The sequence below is a fragment of the Carcharodon carcharias genome, chromosome 11 (genome assembly GCF_017639515.1).
Source record: "Carcharodon carcharias isolate sCarCar2 chromosome 11, sCarCar2.pri, whole genome shotgun sequence".
Taxonomy (NCBI): Eukaryota; Metazoa; Chordata; class Chondrichthyes; order Lamniformes; family Lamnidae; genus Carcharodon; species Carcharodon carcharias.
In genome coordinates, this window is record NC_054477.1 from 66,117,247 (window position 1) to 66,131,797 (window position 14,551).

The 14,551-nt window shown below is 40.3% G+C and overlaps 1 protein-coding gene across 6 annotated transcripts in view; it reads left to right on the forward strand.

Moving 5' to 3' along the window:
* The window catches only part of pdgfd (platelet derived growth factor d), a 200,167-nt gene that overhangs the window by 149,759 nt on the left and 35,857 nt on the right, over window positions 1-14,551 (forward strand). For all 6 annotated transcript variants that reach the window (XM_041199509.1, XM_041199513.1, XM_041199511.1 and 3 more), the window contains one exon: window positions 3,199-3,400. In XM_041199509.1, the coding sequence (XP_041055443.1) occupies window positions 3,199-3,400 (202 nt within the window). The remainder of the gene's footprint in view (window positions 1-3,198; window positions 3,401-14,551) is intronic.

Here is a 14,551-nt window from a genome sequence, read left to right on the forward strand (position 1 = left end):
AAACCATGCTTATCCAGAAGATCATATGGGGGAGGATCTACCGGTTGGCGAGCGGGGGCGGGGCCTGCCCACCGACACGTAAAATGATGTGGGATGATATTGGGTGGAATTCCCAACATCACCCCGTGTATTTCCATTTTCAGCCGAATCAGCCGTGCACCCGCTGACCTGTCCACGGCCTGTTGAGACCATTGAAAAAGTAATTATCATTAATGGACCTGCCCGTCCAACCTTAAGGTTGGCGGGCAGGCTGGGAGCCCTGGCGGGCTTCAGAAAAAGCATGAAACCTCATCCACGGGCGGGATAAGGTTTCATGAGGGTTTTTAAATATTTAATGAAGGTTTCAATTAAAGTTATGGATATGTCCCAACTCATGTGACAGTGTCACATGAGGGGACATATCAGGGAAATCTTTCTATCATTTGGTTAACAATCGTTAATTTGGAGCCGATCTTCCTGAGGCAGCACTTAGCCTCAAGGAGATCAGTGCGTTCTTTTGAGCATATGTGCGAAAGAGCGCACTCTTGGCTGAGGGAAATCCCACCCCCCCCCCCGCCCGCACATGGAGCACCTAGCGCTGCCTGGTGGATGTCACGCTGGGCGGGCCTTAATTGGCCCGCCCACATAAAATGGCAGTGTGCCCCAATCGGGGGCGCTGGTTGGAGGCGCTCCTGCCCGTGCCAGTTCCCGCACCTCTCCCCCCAACGGAGGAAAATTTTTCCCGTGATCAGCTTCATTAGCACCTGCGTAATAATAGATTCCAACATTTCCCCAATAATTAGTTGGGCTAATTGGCCCGTAGTTCCCGGTTTCCTCTCTTCCTCCTTTCTTGAGTAATAGAATTATATTTGCAACATTCCAATCCACAGGAATGTTCTAGAATTTGGGGAATATTGGAAAATCCCAACTAATGCTTCTTATATTTCTGCAGTGACCTCTTTTAGCATCCATGGATGCAGGCCAACAAGACCAGAGGATATGTTGACTTTTAGTCAGATTAATTTCTTTAGTGCTTTTCTTCTAATGATACCAATTACTTCAAGTTCTTCAACCTTATTAGCCCCTTGATTCCTCACTATTTTATTTATGTTTTTTGTCTTCTACTGTGAAGACAGATACAAAATATTTGTTGAATATCTCTGCCATTTCCTTATTCCCCATTTTAATTTTTCTTCTCTCAGCCTCTAAGAGAGCAACTTTTCGTTATTCTTTCCTGCTCTTTAGCTCTTCCCTGTATCAGAAATTATTCACAGTCTGAAGTGACCTACATTGCCTCCTGGTATGAAGTGCAAGAGTTAACTTATTCACCCATCCCCTCTATAGAGGTGCCTTTTCATTTGCCACCTGTTGATGCAGTCTTGTGATTGTTAACCTGCAATGCTTAGAATCAGTATCAAGTAAAATCTTGCCATTCTGTGGTGGGGCATGTTAATGCACCGCTCAGGCACAATCCCTAAGGAGGCTAGGCTCTGCCAGATTTCCTAGTTTTCTGGAGTGATAGCAACAAACTTGCAATCCTAATGGTGTGAGCGTATGGCATTTCCATGAAAAGTAAGTGTCCTGCTTCTGACTCCACAAACGTTGGTTGATTCTGTGATGGAGTTGGCAGGTTGATGCATCCTGGCACCTAGATGGATTTTTGGCTTTGTGGCATTTATACAACACACTGTGATGACATATTCCCCAGAGTGCACCAGAGGAATGGCGTTGCAGCAACTGCAACAACAAAATTAGGCAGGATTATTCTATAAAACATTGTAGTTCAGAATATTTTGAGTGAGCTGTGTGCTTTTAAGATGAAGCTTTTTTAAACCCTTAACTGATACTTGGAAATATAATTAACGTATAAGCTATTCTAGTTATGGACAGTGCTTCTTGTTTAAGATGTTAGATAGTTTGCATTGATTTGAATGAATACTTCCTTCAGCTTAGCTAACAGTTTAATTTAAATTTAACTGGCCTTTAACTCAGCTTTAATATCAATGCATATGCCTTTTAGAAAAGGTTATTATACAAATCTAAAACAGCATGGAGTGCCCAAACTACATTCTATAGCTATAGCTGCAATCAGGTTATTGATCTTAACTCTGTATTTCACCATTCATGCACTGAACCACTGCGACATGTGTGGCAAAGTCGGAGCTGTTCATCTCACCCTCTTTGTAAAGTAGATTTTTACAAGACAGTTTTACTGCATGATTCACTGAAGCATTATCAGTTCAACCCGTGTGCAAAATAGAAATAGATTGCAGGCCATTTCAAACATCTATCATTCTGAAATCATTCCAGCACTGAGTGAGGTCAAGTGGGGAAGCTGTCCAAAACCTCTGGGAATTTCTCACACCAGAAGGCTGCTGTGAATTAATAATCTAACTTTGAAGTAATTTACAGATACTTGCTCAGTGTTCCTATACAAATAGCTACAGGATTCAAACTTCTGGTTTGGTTGAAACCCCCCTTCCCTAACCTTTCCAAAAAAAGATGCAGGACAGGTGCAGCCGGCAAACCCTGGCTAAGATTCAAGGCTGCATTGCCGATTGATTTTTTACATAGAAATAAACAGTTGACAAGTTAAGTTCAGGTGCTGCAGTCACTGACGTATATTGATACAAAAATTTTCTAAGGGCAACACATTCTACTGGAAAAGAAAATCTGACCTCTTTCCAAAATAGCCCTGAAAATGAATTGCGTACACTTTTCATATGTTGGTAAGGTTACTGGCCAAGTCAGGGGCACCTTCATCAATGACATGACAAGCATAAACAATCTTTCCTCAAGATATTGGAAGAGTTTATTTGGTAGTTCATTCTTTAACATGCGCTACTTGAGTGCAGACTTAAATGTTTATGCACTATTGTGTTTTTATAATATGAATTTAAGTAAGAGTGCGAGCTCATTACTGAGGATTAGCCCATACATCAGTGATTAATTGACCAGTAAGCAGATTGGTATTAATTAGCAGAACACGAATGTTGTTGCTATGCTGTGTATCTGGCTTGTAGGCTGTTAGAAAATTTAGAGTAATAGAGCTACATCTTGCCTACACAATTACTGAACTTGAAAGTAATTCATTGTGTAAAACACTGATACATTTTACAAAATAGAGCACTCTATAGATAGAAACACTGTTAGCTGTTTTGAAACTATACAATGATGTTGGGGTACACTAATACAATTTGATTATGCTTTTCTATACAGGGGCCAGTATGGCATTCCTCAGCAGTTACTGATTCACCATTGACTGCAGAGTCTTTGGATGAGGCTATTGCTGGATTTGATACAATAGAAGAACTTCTGAGGCATTTAGATCCAGAATTCTGGGAAGAAGACTTGAACAATATTTTTCAAGCAACACCCCGGTTTCGTGGAAGAACATTTCATCATCAACGGAAAACCAAAGGTAGGAAGTTAATTAATGATTAAATGATAATCATTAAAACATTATATATTAAAATCAATAAGATTGAAAGATCCTTTTTCAACATTTCCTATTCCAGGATCTGTCAATAAAAAATTCAATTTTAAAATATTAACTATTACCTGCAGTCTCTGTTATGTCTGTAAGTGGTACTGTGATAGATAGTTTTAGTACTGAATATGTCTTATAACATTAGATGTAAAAGCAAGAGCAGATACTGTACTCTTCTTATCACGAGACTTTGTGCAGTTCTGGCCACCTGATGGCCCTGCTGGAAACTCTACATCTCGCTGAAATGTATTAATAGAATTAGTTGAAAATCTGTTCCCGATAATAAAAATAAGGTAGGTTTTTAAACCCTATTTCTGTCTTACTAACATACAACTATATAATCCATATGATATTACTGGTCTAGACATGAACCCCAATGAACACACATCATTTCAGAATCATGGACCCTAAAATAAACTTGAAATTACTCCAAATTCTTGGAGTAACATAACAAATTTCTAGTACTGTCATCACAGAGCTAAGTCAGATGTTGGATCATTGATATTTCCTACACTCTCTCCCTGAATCTTTGTTACCCAATGCTGCCCCAGCCTTTGTTGTACCTTCCTTCCCAGGCTGGCCACAGCTACCTCTGTGCCCTGGCACTTTGCTGAACTTACTGAAAAATGAACAAAACATAAAACATCCCTCCAACCCGCACACACAGTCACCATCACCCCCCACATACTCCCCATGCCCCATCCATATGACCTTATGGCTGCTCATACCACAATGCTACCCTATGCCGCTCTCCACACCACTTGGCCCTTCATACCCTCATGCCAACCCATGCCCGCCACTCATTTCCATGGCCCTTTATAGCCCCTGTGCCAACTTAGTGCCAACTCATGTCCCCCACCCACCAAGCCAACTCACCTAGTGTCCCACCCTGGGTAAGCCTTAGGAACCATGCTGACATCACAGAATCTTTACAGTGGAGAAGGAAGTCATTCAGCCCATCAAGTCTGCACTGGCTCACTGAAAGAGCTTTTTACCTAATCCCACTCCCCTTCTTATCCCCGTAACATTACACATTCCCTCTGTTCAGATAGCAATTCAATTCCCTTTTGAATACCTCAATGGAACATGTCCCCACCACCCTTTCTGGGAGTTCATTCCAGACCCCAGACCCCAAACACCCTCTGAGTGAAAAAAACTTTCCTCACATCACTTCTATTCCTTTCGCCCATTACTTTGAATCTGTGCCCTCTGGTTCTCGATGTACTCTTGAGTGGGAACTGTTTCTCACTATTTACCCTGTCTATACCCCTCAGGATCTTGAATACCTTTATCAAGTCTCCTCTCAGCATTCTTTCCTGCAAGGAAAATGGACCCAAGCTCCCCAATCTATACTCATAGCTCACACTTTTAAAAAAAAATTAAAGTCTAGAAGAATTCAATCCCTTGACAACTTTGACAGTTCCAATGAGTTTTGACATTTTCCATGTGTTTTGACAGTTTTTTGACAGCTTGATAGCTCTTTGACAATTCTTTGACAGCTTGGACAGTTCCAATGTGTTTATACACTTTTTACGCACAATCATGTCTACTTTTCACAATCCCAAAGGGCACCTTACTTCTCCTATAGATACCACCGGACCATATCCAAAGGGATACCTTACTTCTCCAAAAGGGTACACTGGCTATCTAAACAAATCCACAAGGTTCAGACCTTCTCCTACCAGGTCTAATCTCCACACTTTGGGATTCGGACATCTACATCACCAAATAACATGAGTGAAGGCAGCTGCTGATTTATATAGGCAGCTGCCTACGTGAACCATGGATGTGCAATTTATAATCCATTCCCATTTCTCCTGCTGCAAAAATAACAGATATCAGGTTCAGGTCAGGACTTCTGAAATTGGGCTTCTGCCAGCAAATTTTGCACACCTCCCCTCTCAACTCTCTTCTCTTTCCTATCCTTTCCCATTATTTCATCCTCCCATATCTCTCACATCTGCCTGTTCCATTCTCCCTACTTCACCTCTCTCCTTGCTCCAATTATCCCACCAAAAAACCTCTGTTCATGTGCAATACGACAATAAATCATCTTGTAGTTTATATGAAGTATCTGCATGGGAAGATCGCTTGATGACTCACGTGGCAGTGAACAAGGTCCAAGTTCAATCCCCGATCTGAATTAATTAACCTTGATAGGCCAACAGATGGACAGGACAATTGAGCTCAGTGACTCCAGGCAATAAAGTGAAAAATCAGCTGGATTACCCATGGCTAATTCCAATCCAATGCTTTCTACTCAAAGTCAGATAATGGTAGGATCATGTGCAGCTCAGATGACCACAACCTGTATAGCTTGCCGACACTTGGGGATTGACAACTTGAGGAGATACTGGGGGGCTGTCAGTGGCTGAGTACGAGTCAAAATGCTAAAATATTTACTACTTTGAATACTAATATTTTGAAAAGCTGCATCACAAGCTGTCAGGATATAATAATATGGCACTCATCATAAGTACAAGCAGAAGCAATAGGATAATAGAATTTCACATTTATTCACTTTCTGCTAATGTCCAAACTGAAATCCCAAAATACTCACTCGTCTAACAACTTGCTTATATGTGTTTTAACTCTTAAAAGTACAAGGGTATGAATGAAAAGTGCTCAATATTAGGATAGAATTTGATTATTTTTATATCCACTGATAACAGCAATAATGGTAATATGTCACAAGATGATGACAGTAGCTGTGGACTGTGCACTGAGGCAGACAATTTCTAAATGAGGATTGATTAGAGGAAATGTCTAATTTAAAAAGCAATGAGATAAAGATCTGTGAGGAAATGCCAAAGCAGTAGGGGTAATGGATGATATTTTCATTTGTTTGCTTTGAGATATTGTGATGATATGGAGAAAAAGAAAGTATTAATGGCATTAGTGGATGACAGTCCAGTTAAGAGCCAGGAAGAAGTTTATTTTTAACTGAAATGATTTCAGCAATAAACTACGGCAGAATTTTTTTTATCTTTTGAGTTATTTATCAGTGAATTATGAAGTATAAATGGTGCTCTTGAGGTTAAGCTGAAGACATAATTTAGTGGGCACAGTGTGAGCTTCAGTTTATATTTGGTTTAAATTTTACATGGCCCGGGAGCAGGTGCTTCTGGTAATGGGTGCAAATACTGGAAAATATATCCCATTTCTGAGCACTGAAAATTTAGCGATAAAATTTAGCAACGAATGTGGAGAGAGGCAGCTCTTTGATACAACATCTAACAGTTATTCAGCACCAAAGCTATCAACACATAAGCCAAGAATATACTGCACACACAGGATAAATTTAAATTTCCCTGCTGCCTTGAGGCATTTATTTTTAGGCAGATTAATGTCACAGTTAAAGTAGCGATTAGAGGAATGTGATATGTGTCCATTTTCATATAACATACCGAGTAATTTCTAGGCTATGGTTCTGTGAGGTTAATTTTAAATCTTGGGTGAGAAATCTATGGAGCACGCGAGTCACACACCTGCACTTGTAATGAGGCGGCAATCATTTTGAGACCTGAGCCTTATTTAAACAGGACCAGCAAGTTGTCACAAACATACATTCTGATGCAGCTCACCAAATTCAGGCCACTACTATATCATCGTCTGGCCGGTATTAAGGCAAGTCCTAGGGGAGGGCCTTCATGCGCTCTGGAAGTGGGAGAAGCCCGTGGCAGCAGCAACAGCCTGTGTAATCTATATGAAGCCTGGAGAAGCCTATCTCTCCCGGCTCCACAAAAATAATTTTAATCTTACTATTTTTGTCCTCAGCAGCTGGGCCATCAAAGTAAAACTGAGGGGAAAAAAAAGAGTGCGCAACCCTCAGTTATCTCCCAAAATGGCCATTGGGGTCCCACATCATGTAATAATTATGATATTATTTAGTGTGTAATGTACCTTTAAGAATACTTATTAAGGAAGATCACATGATCTTTAGTAATCAATAGGAGAGTCGCATGGGCTACCTCTGCAGTCAGTTGAGAGGTAGAGTTGGAGTTGAAAGCACACATGTAGTTGCTGCTGAGGATATTGTAAATAAACTTAATCTTTCCACCCAGGAAGTGTCTGTAATTCAACTCTATCATTAATAGTACAACTCAGCCACCCTACAACAAACTGGCGACAAGGATAAAATAAGATTGAACAGAATAAATCAGGTTAGAAAGAAATTGGCACTGTATCTTGCCCAGTGGTTGTAAGTTGCAAGCTCCATTAGAATTGAAGAAGTTATCCTCTCCCAAAATGCCACAGTTTGGGAGAATTGATCCTTTCGAACCAGCCACAGATGATTGGTCTCAATGCATAGAACGCTCATGTTCTTTTTTCAAGCAATTGAGATTATGGGGTAAGAGAAGAGGCGAGGGATCTTCTTAAGTACGGTGGGAGCAAAATCTACAGCTTGATTTGAAGTTTGATGGCACCTAATGTCCCAGGTTTGAAGACGTTTGATGAATTTGTGGACCTTGGGAAGGGTCATTTTCAACCCAAGCCCTCAGTCACGTTGCAGAGGTTCATGTTAAATTTGTGAAATAGAGCCCTGGGTGAGACAATTGCATGTTATGTGGCAAATTTGAAGAGCTAATGGAACATTGCGAGTTCAGTCAGACTCTGAACGAGATGCTCAGAGATTGTTTTGTGTATGGTGTGAAAGAGGACACTATTAAGAAAAGATTATTGTCCGAAGTGAATCTGGATTTCAAGAAGGCGCTAGAGATAGCACTGGCCATGAAAAGTGCAGTAAGATTCAAAAGCAATACAGGGCGTGCAAAATGACACTGTCCTCCACATCGAACGGGAAGCCTCAGATGAAAGTGGTGCAAAAAAGTGAGACAACCCCGATAGCTGAAGAATAAAGAAAAATAACTTAGCAGCGCAGTCAAAGAATAATTTTAATAAAGGTGGAAACGAGCAGTCTTTTAGTGATTGGCAGTTTAAGATAATCGAATGCTACTATTGTCACAGAAATAGACATACGATGAGGCAGTCAAGGAAAGATTCAAGCAGGCTTGTAAACAAAAGAAGAAGCCTAATGAAATCTACAATGTAGAAGAGCCTAAAAAAACAAATTCAGACATTTATTCCTTATTTAAGCTGAAAGTTGGAAAGACAGAACCAATATTTGTCACAATGAAAGTAAATGGCAAACCTGTTAAAATGGAAATGGACACAGAAGCTTCCACTACAGTAATTGGGGAACATAACCTCAGATATTTGAATAGTGGGTGAACATCAATTAAATTTGGAATGAACAGCAGCCAAACTAAAAACGTATACAGGCAGACATTCAAGTAAAAGGCATAAGCAGAGTAACTGTCCATTATGGAAGCCAATTGGCAAGGCGACCAGTGTTGGTATTGAGAGACAGGGGACCATGTCTTCTAGCACGAAATTGGCTAAGGGAAGTCAACCTTGATTGGCCACTGAGATTCCAAAAGGAAGCTGGAAGCATCCCTGTTTTGAAAAAGTAGTGTTAAGGACTCAACAACCTGAAGAAATGCAGACTTAAGCCAAAACCTAGAAGAACAGCAGAAGAAACTCAAAGAGACCCTGCTTGATGACACAGTTCGAGACGAGGTGAGCAACCTTTGAAGGGAAAAATAAAACCTGTTGAAAAACCTTCATACACTACAAGGTTCCCTCAGGTCAAAGTTTGTATCGCTGGAAAAGTATAAAGAGAAACACAAAGAATTCAGCACCTCTCTGAACAAACAGTTGGCAGAGATGACACAATAATGTTCAACTTTCCAGGAGGCAGCAAACAAATACAAAAAATGAGATGGAAGAGCTGAAGAATCAGCTAAATGAAGCCAAAGAGGCTTTGGAAGTAAAAGTTGCAGAATTTGCCCAGAAGCAGACAGATGATGAAATTTTGGGAGACTCAGCCACTGAGCTTGGACAAGTTTGAGCTTGCATCTGAGAAAAGTCTGGCCAATAGTGAAGTCAACAAGAAAGCCGAGATTAAAGTCTGTGCTAAGAAGAAGGCACGTAGAACTACTAATAGGGCCTTAATCCTGGCAACATACGAATACACTTTTGTACATAGGCCTGGCGATCAAATTTCAAATGCCGATGCCCTTAGTCGTTTGCCTTTACATGAAAATGATGAGCACTTCCCAGTTCCACAGGAACTTGGCAACCAAGTTGCATGCTTTCTTTTTCATTACAGGACTACCCCTCATAGAACAACAGGTGTCACACCTGCAGAGTTATTGTTGAAACGCAGTTTCAAGATGAGATTGAGCTTAATAATGCCAAATTTACAGGGGAAGGTGGAAAGGAGTCAAAGAAACCAGAAAACTAGATACGACTGGCATAGGTAGCGAGAGGAAATTTACCGTGGGAGAGCGGGTTAGTTGAGAAACTTCGGGGAAGGGCTAAAGTGGTTACCGGGTGAAATAAGTGCGGTGACTGGACCTCTTATCTTACCATGTGGAGGCGGAAGGCCAGACCATCTATTAACATGTGGACCATTTAAGGAAGGGAGAGACAAATCATCAAGGTATGGTTCCACCAGCGACCATGACCGGGTCTGCGTTTCCTGTTGAGGATTCTCAACCCAGGACTAACATGTCTGATGTTCCTTTAAGAGTTGAGGATGCAGAACTTCAGTGCCCACCAAAGCACCTGATGTTCAGGCAACTTCAGAAAATGAGGTTCCTGACAAAGAATCTGAAATTGTATAGCTGCAATGTACCTTTTAACAATAATAATTGTTAAGGAAGATCCCATAATCTGTAGTAATCAATAGGAGAGTAGAGTGGGCTACCTCTGCAGTCAGTGTAGAGATAGAGTTGGAGTTGAAAGCATACGTGTAGTTCTGCAGAGTATATTGAAAATAAACTTAATCTTTCCACCTAAGAAGTGTCTGCAGTCAACTCTATCATTACTAGCACAACTTGGCCACCTTACAACATATCAGATCCTTACTTACATATTAAAGGGGCTTACCAATGGAAATAGTCCAGCAGCCCACCTTACAGGGTGGCTGGAGTACAAGTGTAAATGGCTAGTAAGTGATGCAGCTATTTTATCGCCATCTTCACCTCACTTATATCAGTGACCCAAGTGGAAATGTATCCAAGTGTTTTGATGTTTACTGAAAATTAGCCAAAGTTTCTACTTACCTTTGTTCATATATGTCTTGATTGTAGTACTTTAGATGATATGTTCACTGCAAACCGGACTCAGTTAGGAGTAAAATCCCCCATAAATAGAAAATGCCTATGTTTATCCAAAATGAATGAGTTATTAAAATAATTGCATTTTCAGAATGCACATTTTAAAGCTGTGTCTTCCTGTGATTTCACGAGATGGCTATTAAATATGGAGAAATAGATATTCTCCTATTTTTCAATAAATATTAATTCCGGGTTCAGATAGTAATATTAATAATCCATAAGGAAAAGTTATTATTTCACAGCTCTTCCTTACTATTGAAGTAAACAATTAACTTATTATATATCACTTAGCAACAAGTTAATTACAAACAATTGTTAAATCAGAATGCATTGTTAAAGGGATTTGGACTCTATACTAAACCTCAGAGTAAGAAAATTCTTGTCAAAAATGACAATGACTAATTTAGAACACAAAGCACAAGATTTATCGGACAATAAAGATTGATACTTAACATTTCATTAGTCGAGGCATGGCATATACACAAGTTCAACCCATGTCAGTCTGTCTTTCTCATGGATCCTGGGATCTTCTCTTGGTTCCTTGAACCTGGCTCACCATGTGTTTCGAGACTTTAGCTCAGCCAACTTAACTCAAACAAATATACAAATCCCTTTGCAACTTTAAAACTTCAACTCTAATGGACCTTTTTCCAAACCACAACTTTTCAATTGACCTTAACTGCTGAAGCTTCTGGTCCATCTTAACTGCTGAAGGTACATACTTCACAGCTGCCTGCTGAACATCGTCTCCCTCTCTCTTCTCTCTCCTTTCTTTTTGGTGGAAACAGCTTTCTGACAAAAACTGTGGGTTCTCAAAAAATGCTAGACTTTAACTGACAGCTAAGTTGTTATACATTTTCTATTCACTCTCTCTGAAGGCAATTAATTTAGCCCTGGCAAACCTGTCTATACTGGATCCAATGATCTCTAATATTGGATTCTTACTAATGGCAACCCTCAACTCGTGACAATTACTTTAGTCTCTAGCAAAGCCTAATAACGGGTTCTTTTGGCAGTCCCTCAAACTGTGAAAAATATTCATCTACTGGCAATGTTCTATGCAAATGCTAACTTCCTAGCTAGTGACCTACTCCAAACTCTTTCGCCTGACAAATGCCCTGCCTGCCTTGCCCCAGCAACTGTCCTGTGACAAATTCTAACTCTTGGCAAGTGCAAAGACCTCAGTGATGCACCCTATTTTTATAACCATTTTGCGGGTAGCTTTGCAACATTTAGCCCAAGTATGTGCACCTGGATGAACAGAACTAACAACTTCTAACCCAATATTTGCAATTCTTGGATGGGAAGAGTTCTCCTAGCATTGCCACAACAATCTAATCTTAATTTGTATCTCTAACCAGAGGTCCTCAGAACATTATAGCCCTCAGGCCACCTTCCTGGCCAATCAGCATTGCAGTTTTGACTTCCCTTATAACTGCTAAACTATAACTTGTATCTTTTGACTGGAGGCCCTGGCACATCTAGTCCTCAAGTATGTCCTGGCTATAACTTCAATTCACTCCGCATGTTCTTCCTTAAAGCTATATCACAATATTTGGTACTTAAAGAGATGCCAATGTTAAGTCTTTCTTAACAACATACTCCAAAATTAGTGAATCATCCCAGAAATACATACAAATTAAGACTTTTTTTTGTTAGGCTTATGTACAGTACAATTTGATCAATTAGGCCTTATTAATTACACAAATGTGCCAACAAGGTAAAGTCTAACGGGTGGTATTATGCAACTAGAGTTATTCCTTTGTAATAAACTTTGATTATGAAACATTTCTAAATGTGCTGTAATTTGCATTACAATTCAACTAATGGTATTTTTTTTAAACTCACCCTGTAGCTCAAAGTTTGTACTGCCCATCAAAATATGTTGAAATCAGAACTGATAGTTTCTTGGGCATAGCTTAGCAATACCTGTAATAGGTTTTACGTTAGTTTCAGCACCTATATGGCACATGCTACATACATGTCTATAGCTCTACAGACCTGCTGATATGCTCCTCAAATTTGGGATCACAATTCTTAAGGTTGGATGGGCAGCTTCTCAATAGGTTTAATTAGTTAATTAATGGCCTTAACAGGACTTTGACAGTTCGATGGGCGTGCAGCCGAGTCAGCTTCACGTCGGCCAAACTGAAGATCTAAATGACGTGCGGTGATGTTGGGAGACACGCCCGACATCACCCCGCATCATTTTATAACTTGGCGAGCAGGTCCCATCCCCACTTGCCAAGCCGAAAATTCTCCCCTTGATTTTTTTTTAGTTAGCAATTTGTAGATCTTTGTTAAGGTTATCCCAGTCATCTCATGTCAGGCAAAAGGAAACCATTTTGTGGCATCCAAAAACATTTTGGTCTGAATGCTTCAACAGACATAGATGCACTTCATTGATCTACTGATCCCTTACTTCTGGACCCTGGCTTTCGCCAACACACCATGACATTCATACCTCACAGCTATTCATAGTCACAATGTTTCTGCATTTTTTCACAAGTACAAAGCCACAATCCAACCCTTTTAGTGCTTAGCACTTGCACAAGCTGTAATAGCACAGAAAGGAGCACAGTTCTGTGCTAATGAAATGCATTGTGATATTGAGTTGGCATTTTTAATATGGCTTTGAGGTAGCACAATAATTATGTGTAATCTTTATACATAAGTAATGTCATATTATTATTCCTGAGCAGATGAACTTTGAGGTACAGCAAAGGTTTCTGGAATGAGGGGTTGTTCTGTGATGAAAGACTAAGTAAATTGGGCTTAGATTCTCTGAAGTTTAGAAGAATGAGAGGCGAGCTCATTGAAAACTACAAAATTCTGAAGGGACTTGATAGGATTAATTCTGAGGAAATGTTTCCACTAGTTGGAGAGCCTAAAACACAGAGGTACTCAGGATAAGGGACCAATCATTTAGGAGTGAGATGAGGAGAAATTACGTCACTCAAAGGGTTGTGAATCTTTGGAATTCCCTGCCACAGAGGGTTGTAGATGCTTCATCGTTAAATATATGTAAGGCTGGGATAGACAGATTTTTGGTCTCTCAAGGAATTAAGAAATATGGGGAGCGGGTGGGAAAATGGGGTTGAAGCCCAAGATCAGCCATGATTGTATTGAATGGTGTAACAGGCCCAATGGGCCATATGGTCTAGGCCTGCTCCTATTTCTGTGCTCTTGAGGAAAAATGATTTTTAACAGTATTTGCAAAATTATAAAGTGAATCTGTAAAACCATGTTCCGATCAGGTTAAACAATCATGAAGAGTTATTGATAGTTACAATCAGATGGTCTTTTCCTCTCTGTTCAAGGATGATGGTTTTGGGAGTTACCTGTCAGGCAACGTAAAAATACGTTATTGGAAAAGTGAAAAAATATAAAATATAAACTAGTGGAAGACCTCTTTTTAACCTTTCATTTATTGCAAACATTTTTTGAAAGTTACCTTTCTCAGTTTTGGGGCTGTTACTTTAACACACATTATTCCTTGAGCAAGAAGATAGACAGTCAGTCTTGCTCCCAAGCCTTTGTCAATGGTGCTCTGTAAATTTCATGGTGTGAGCAAATTTTCTGTTTAGCACATCTCCAATAATAGATAACAAATATCACATAAATTGTTTGGTTATTAAGAGCGGAATAAGCACAGAACGATTTGGGAACCTTTTGGAGGTTGGTGTCACCATAGGCAGGATTTTCCCCCCATCGGGGGTGAAGTTGAGTGGTGGGCTTGCACAGGCCCGCTTCCGATCAGCGCCCCCAATCGGGGATGCGGCGCCATTTTATGTGGGCGGGCCAATTGAGGCCCACCCAGCGTGATGTCCGCACAGAAGCGCTATGTGTTCTCTGTGCGGGGGGGTGGGGGGGGGGATCCCAAAATCGAGAGTGCACT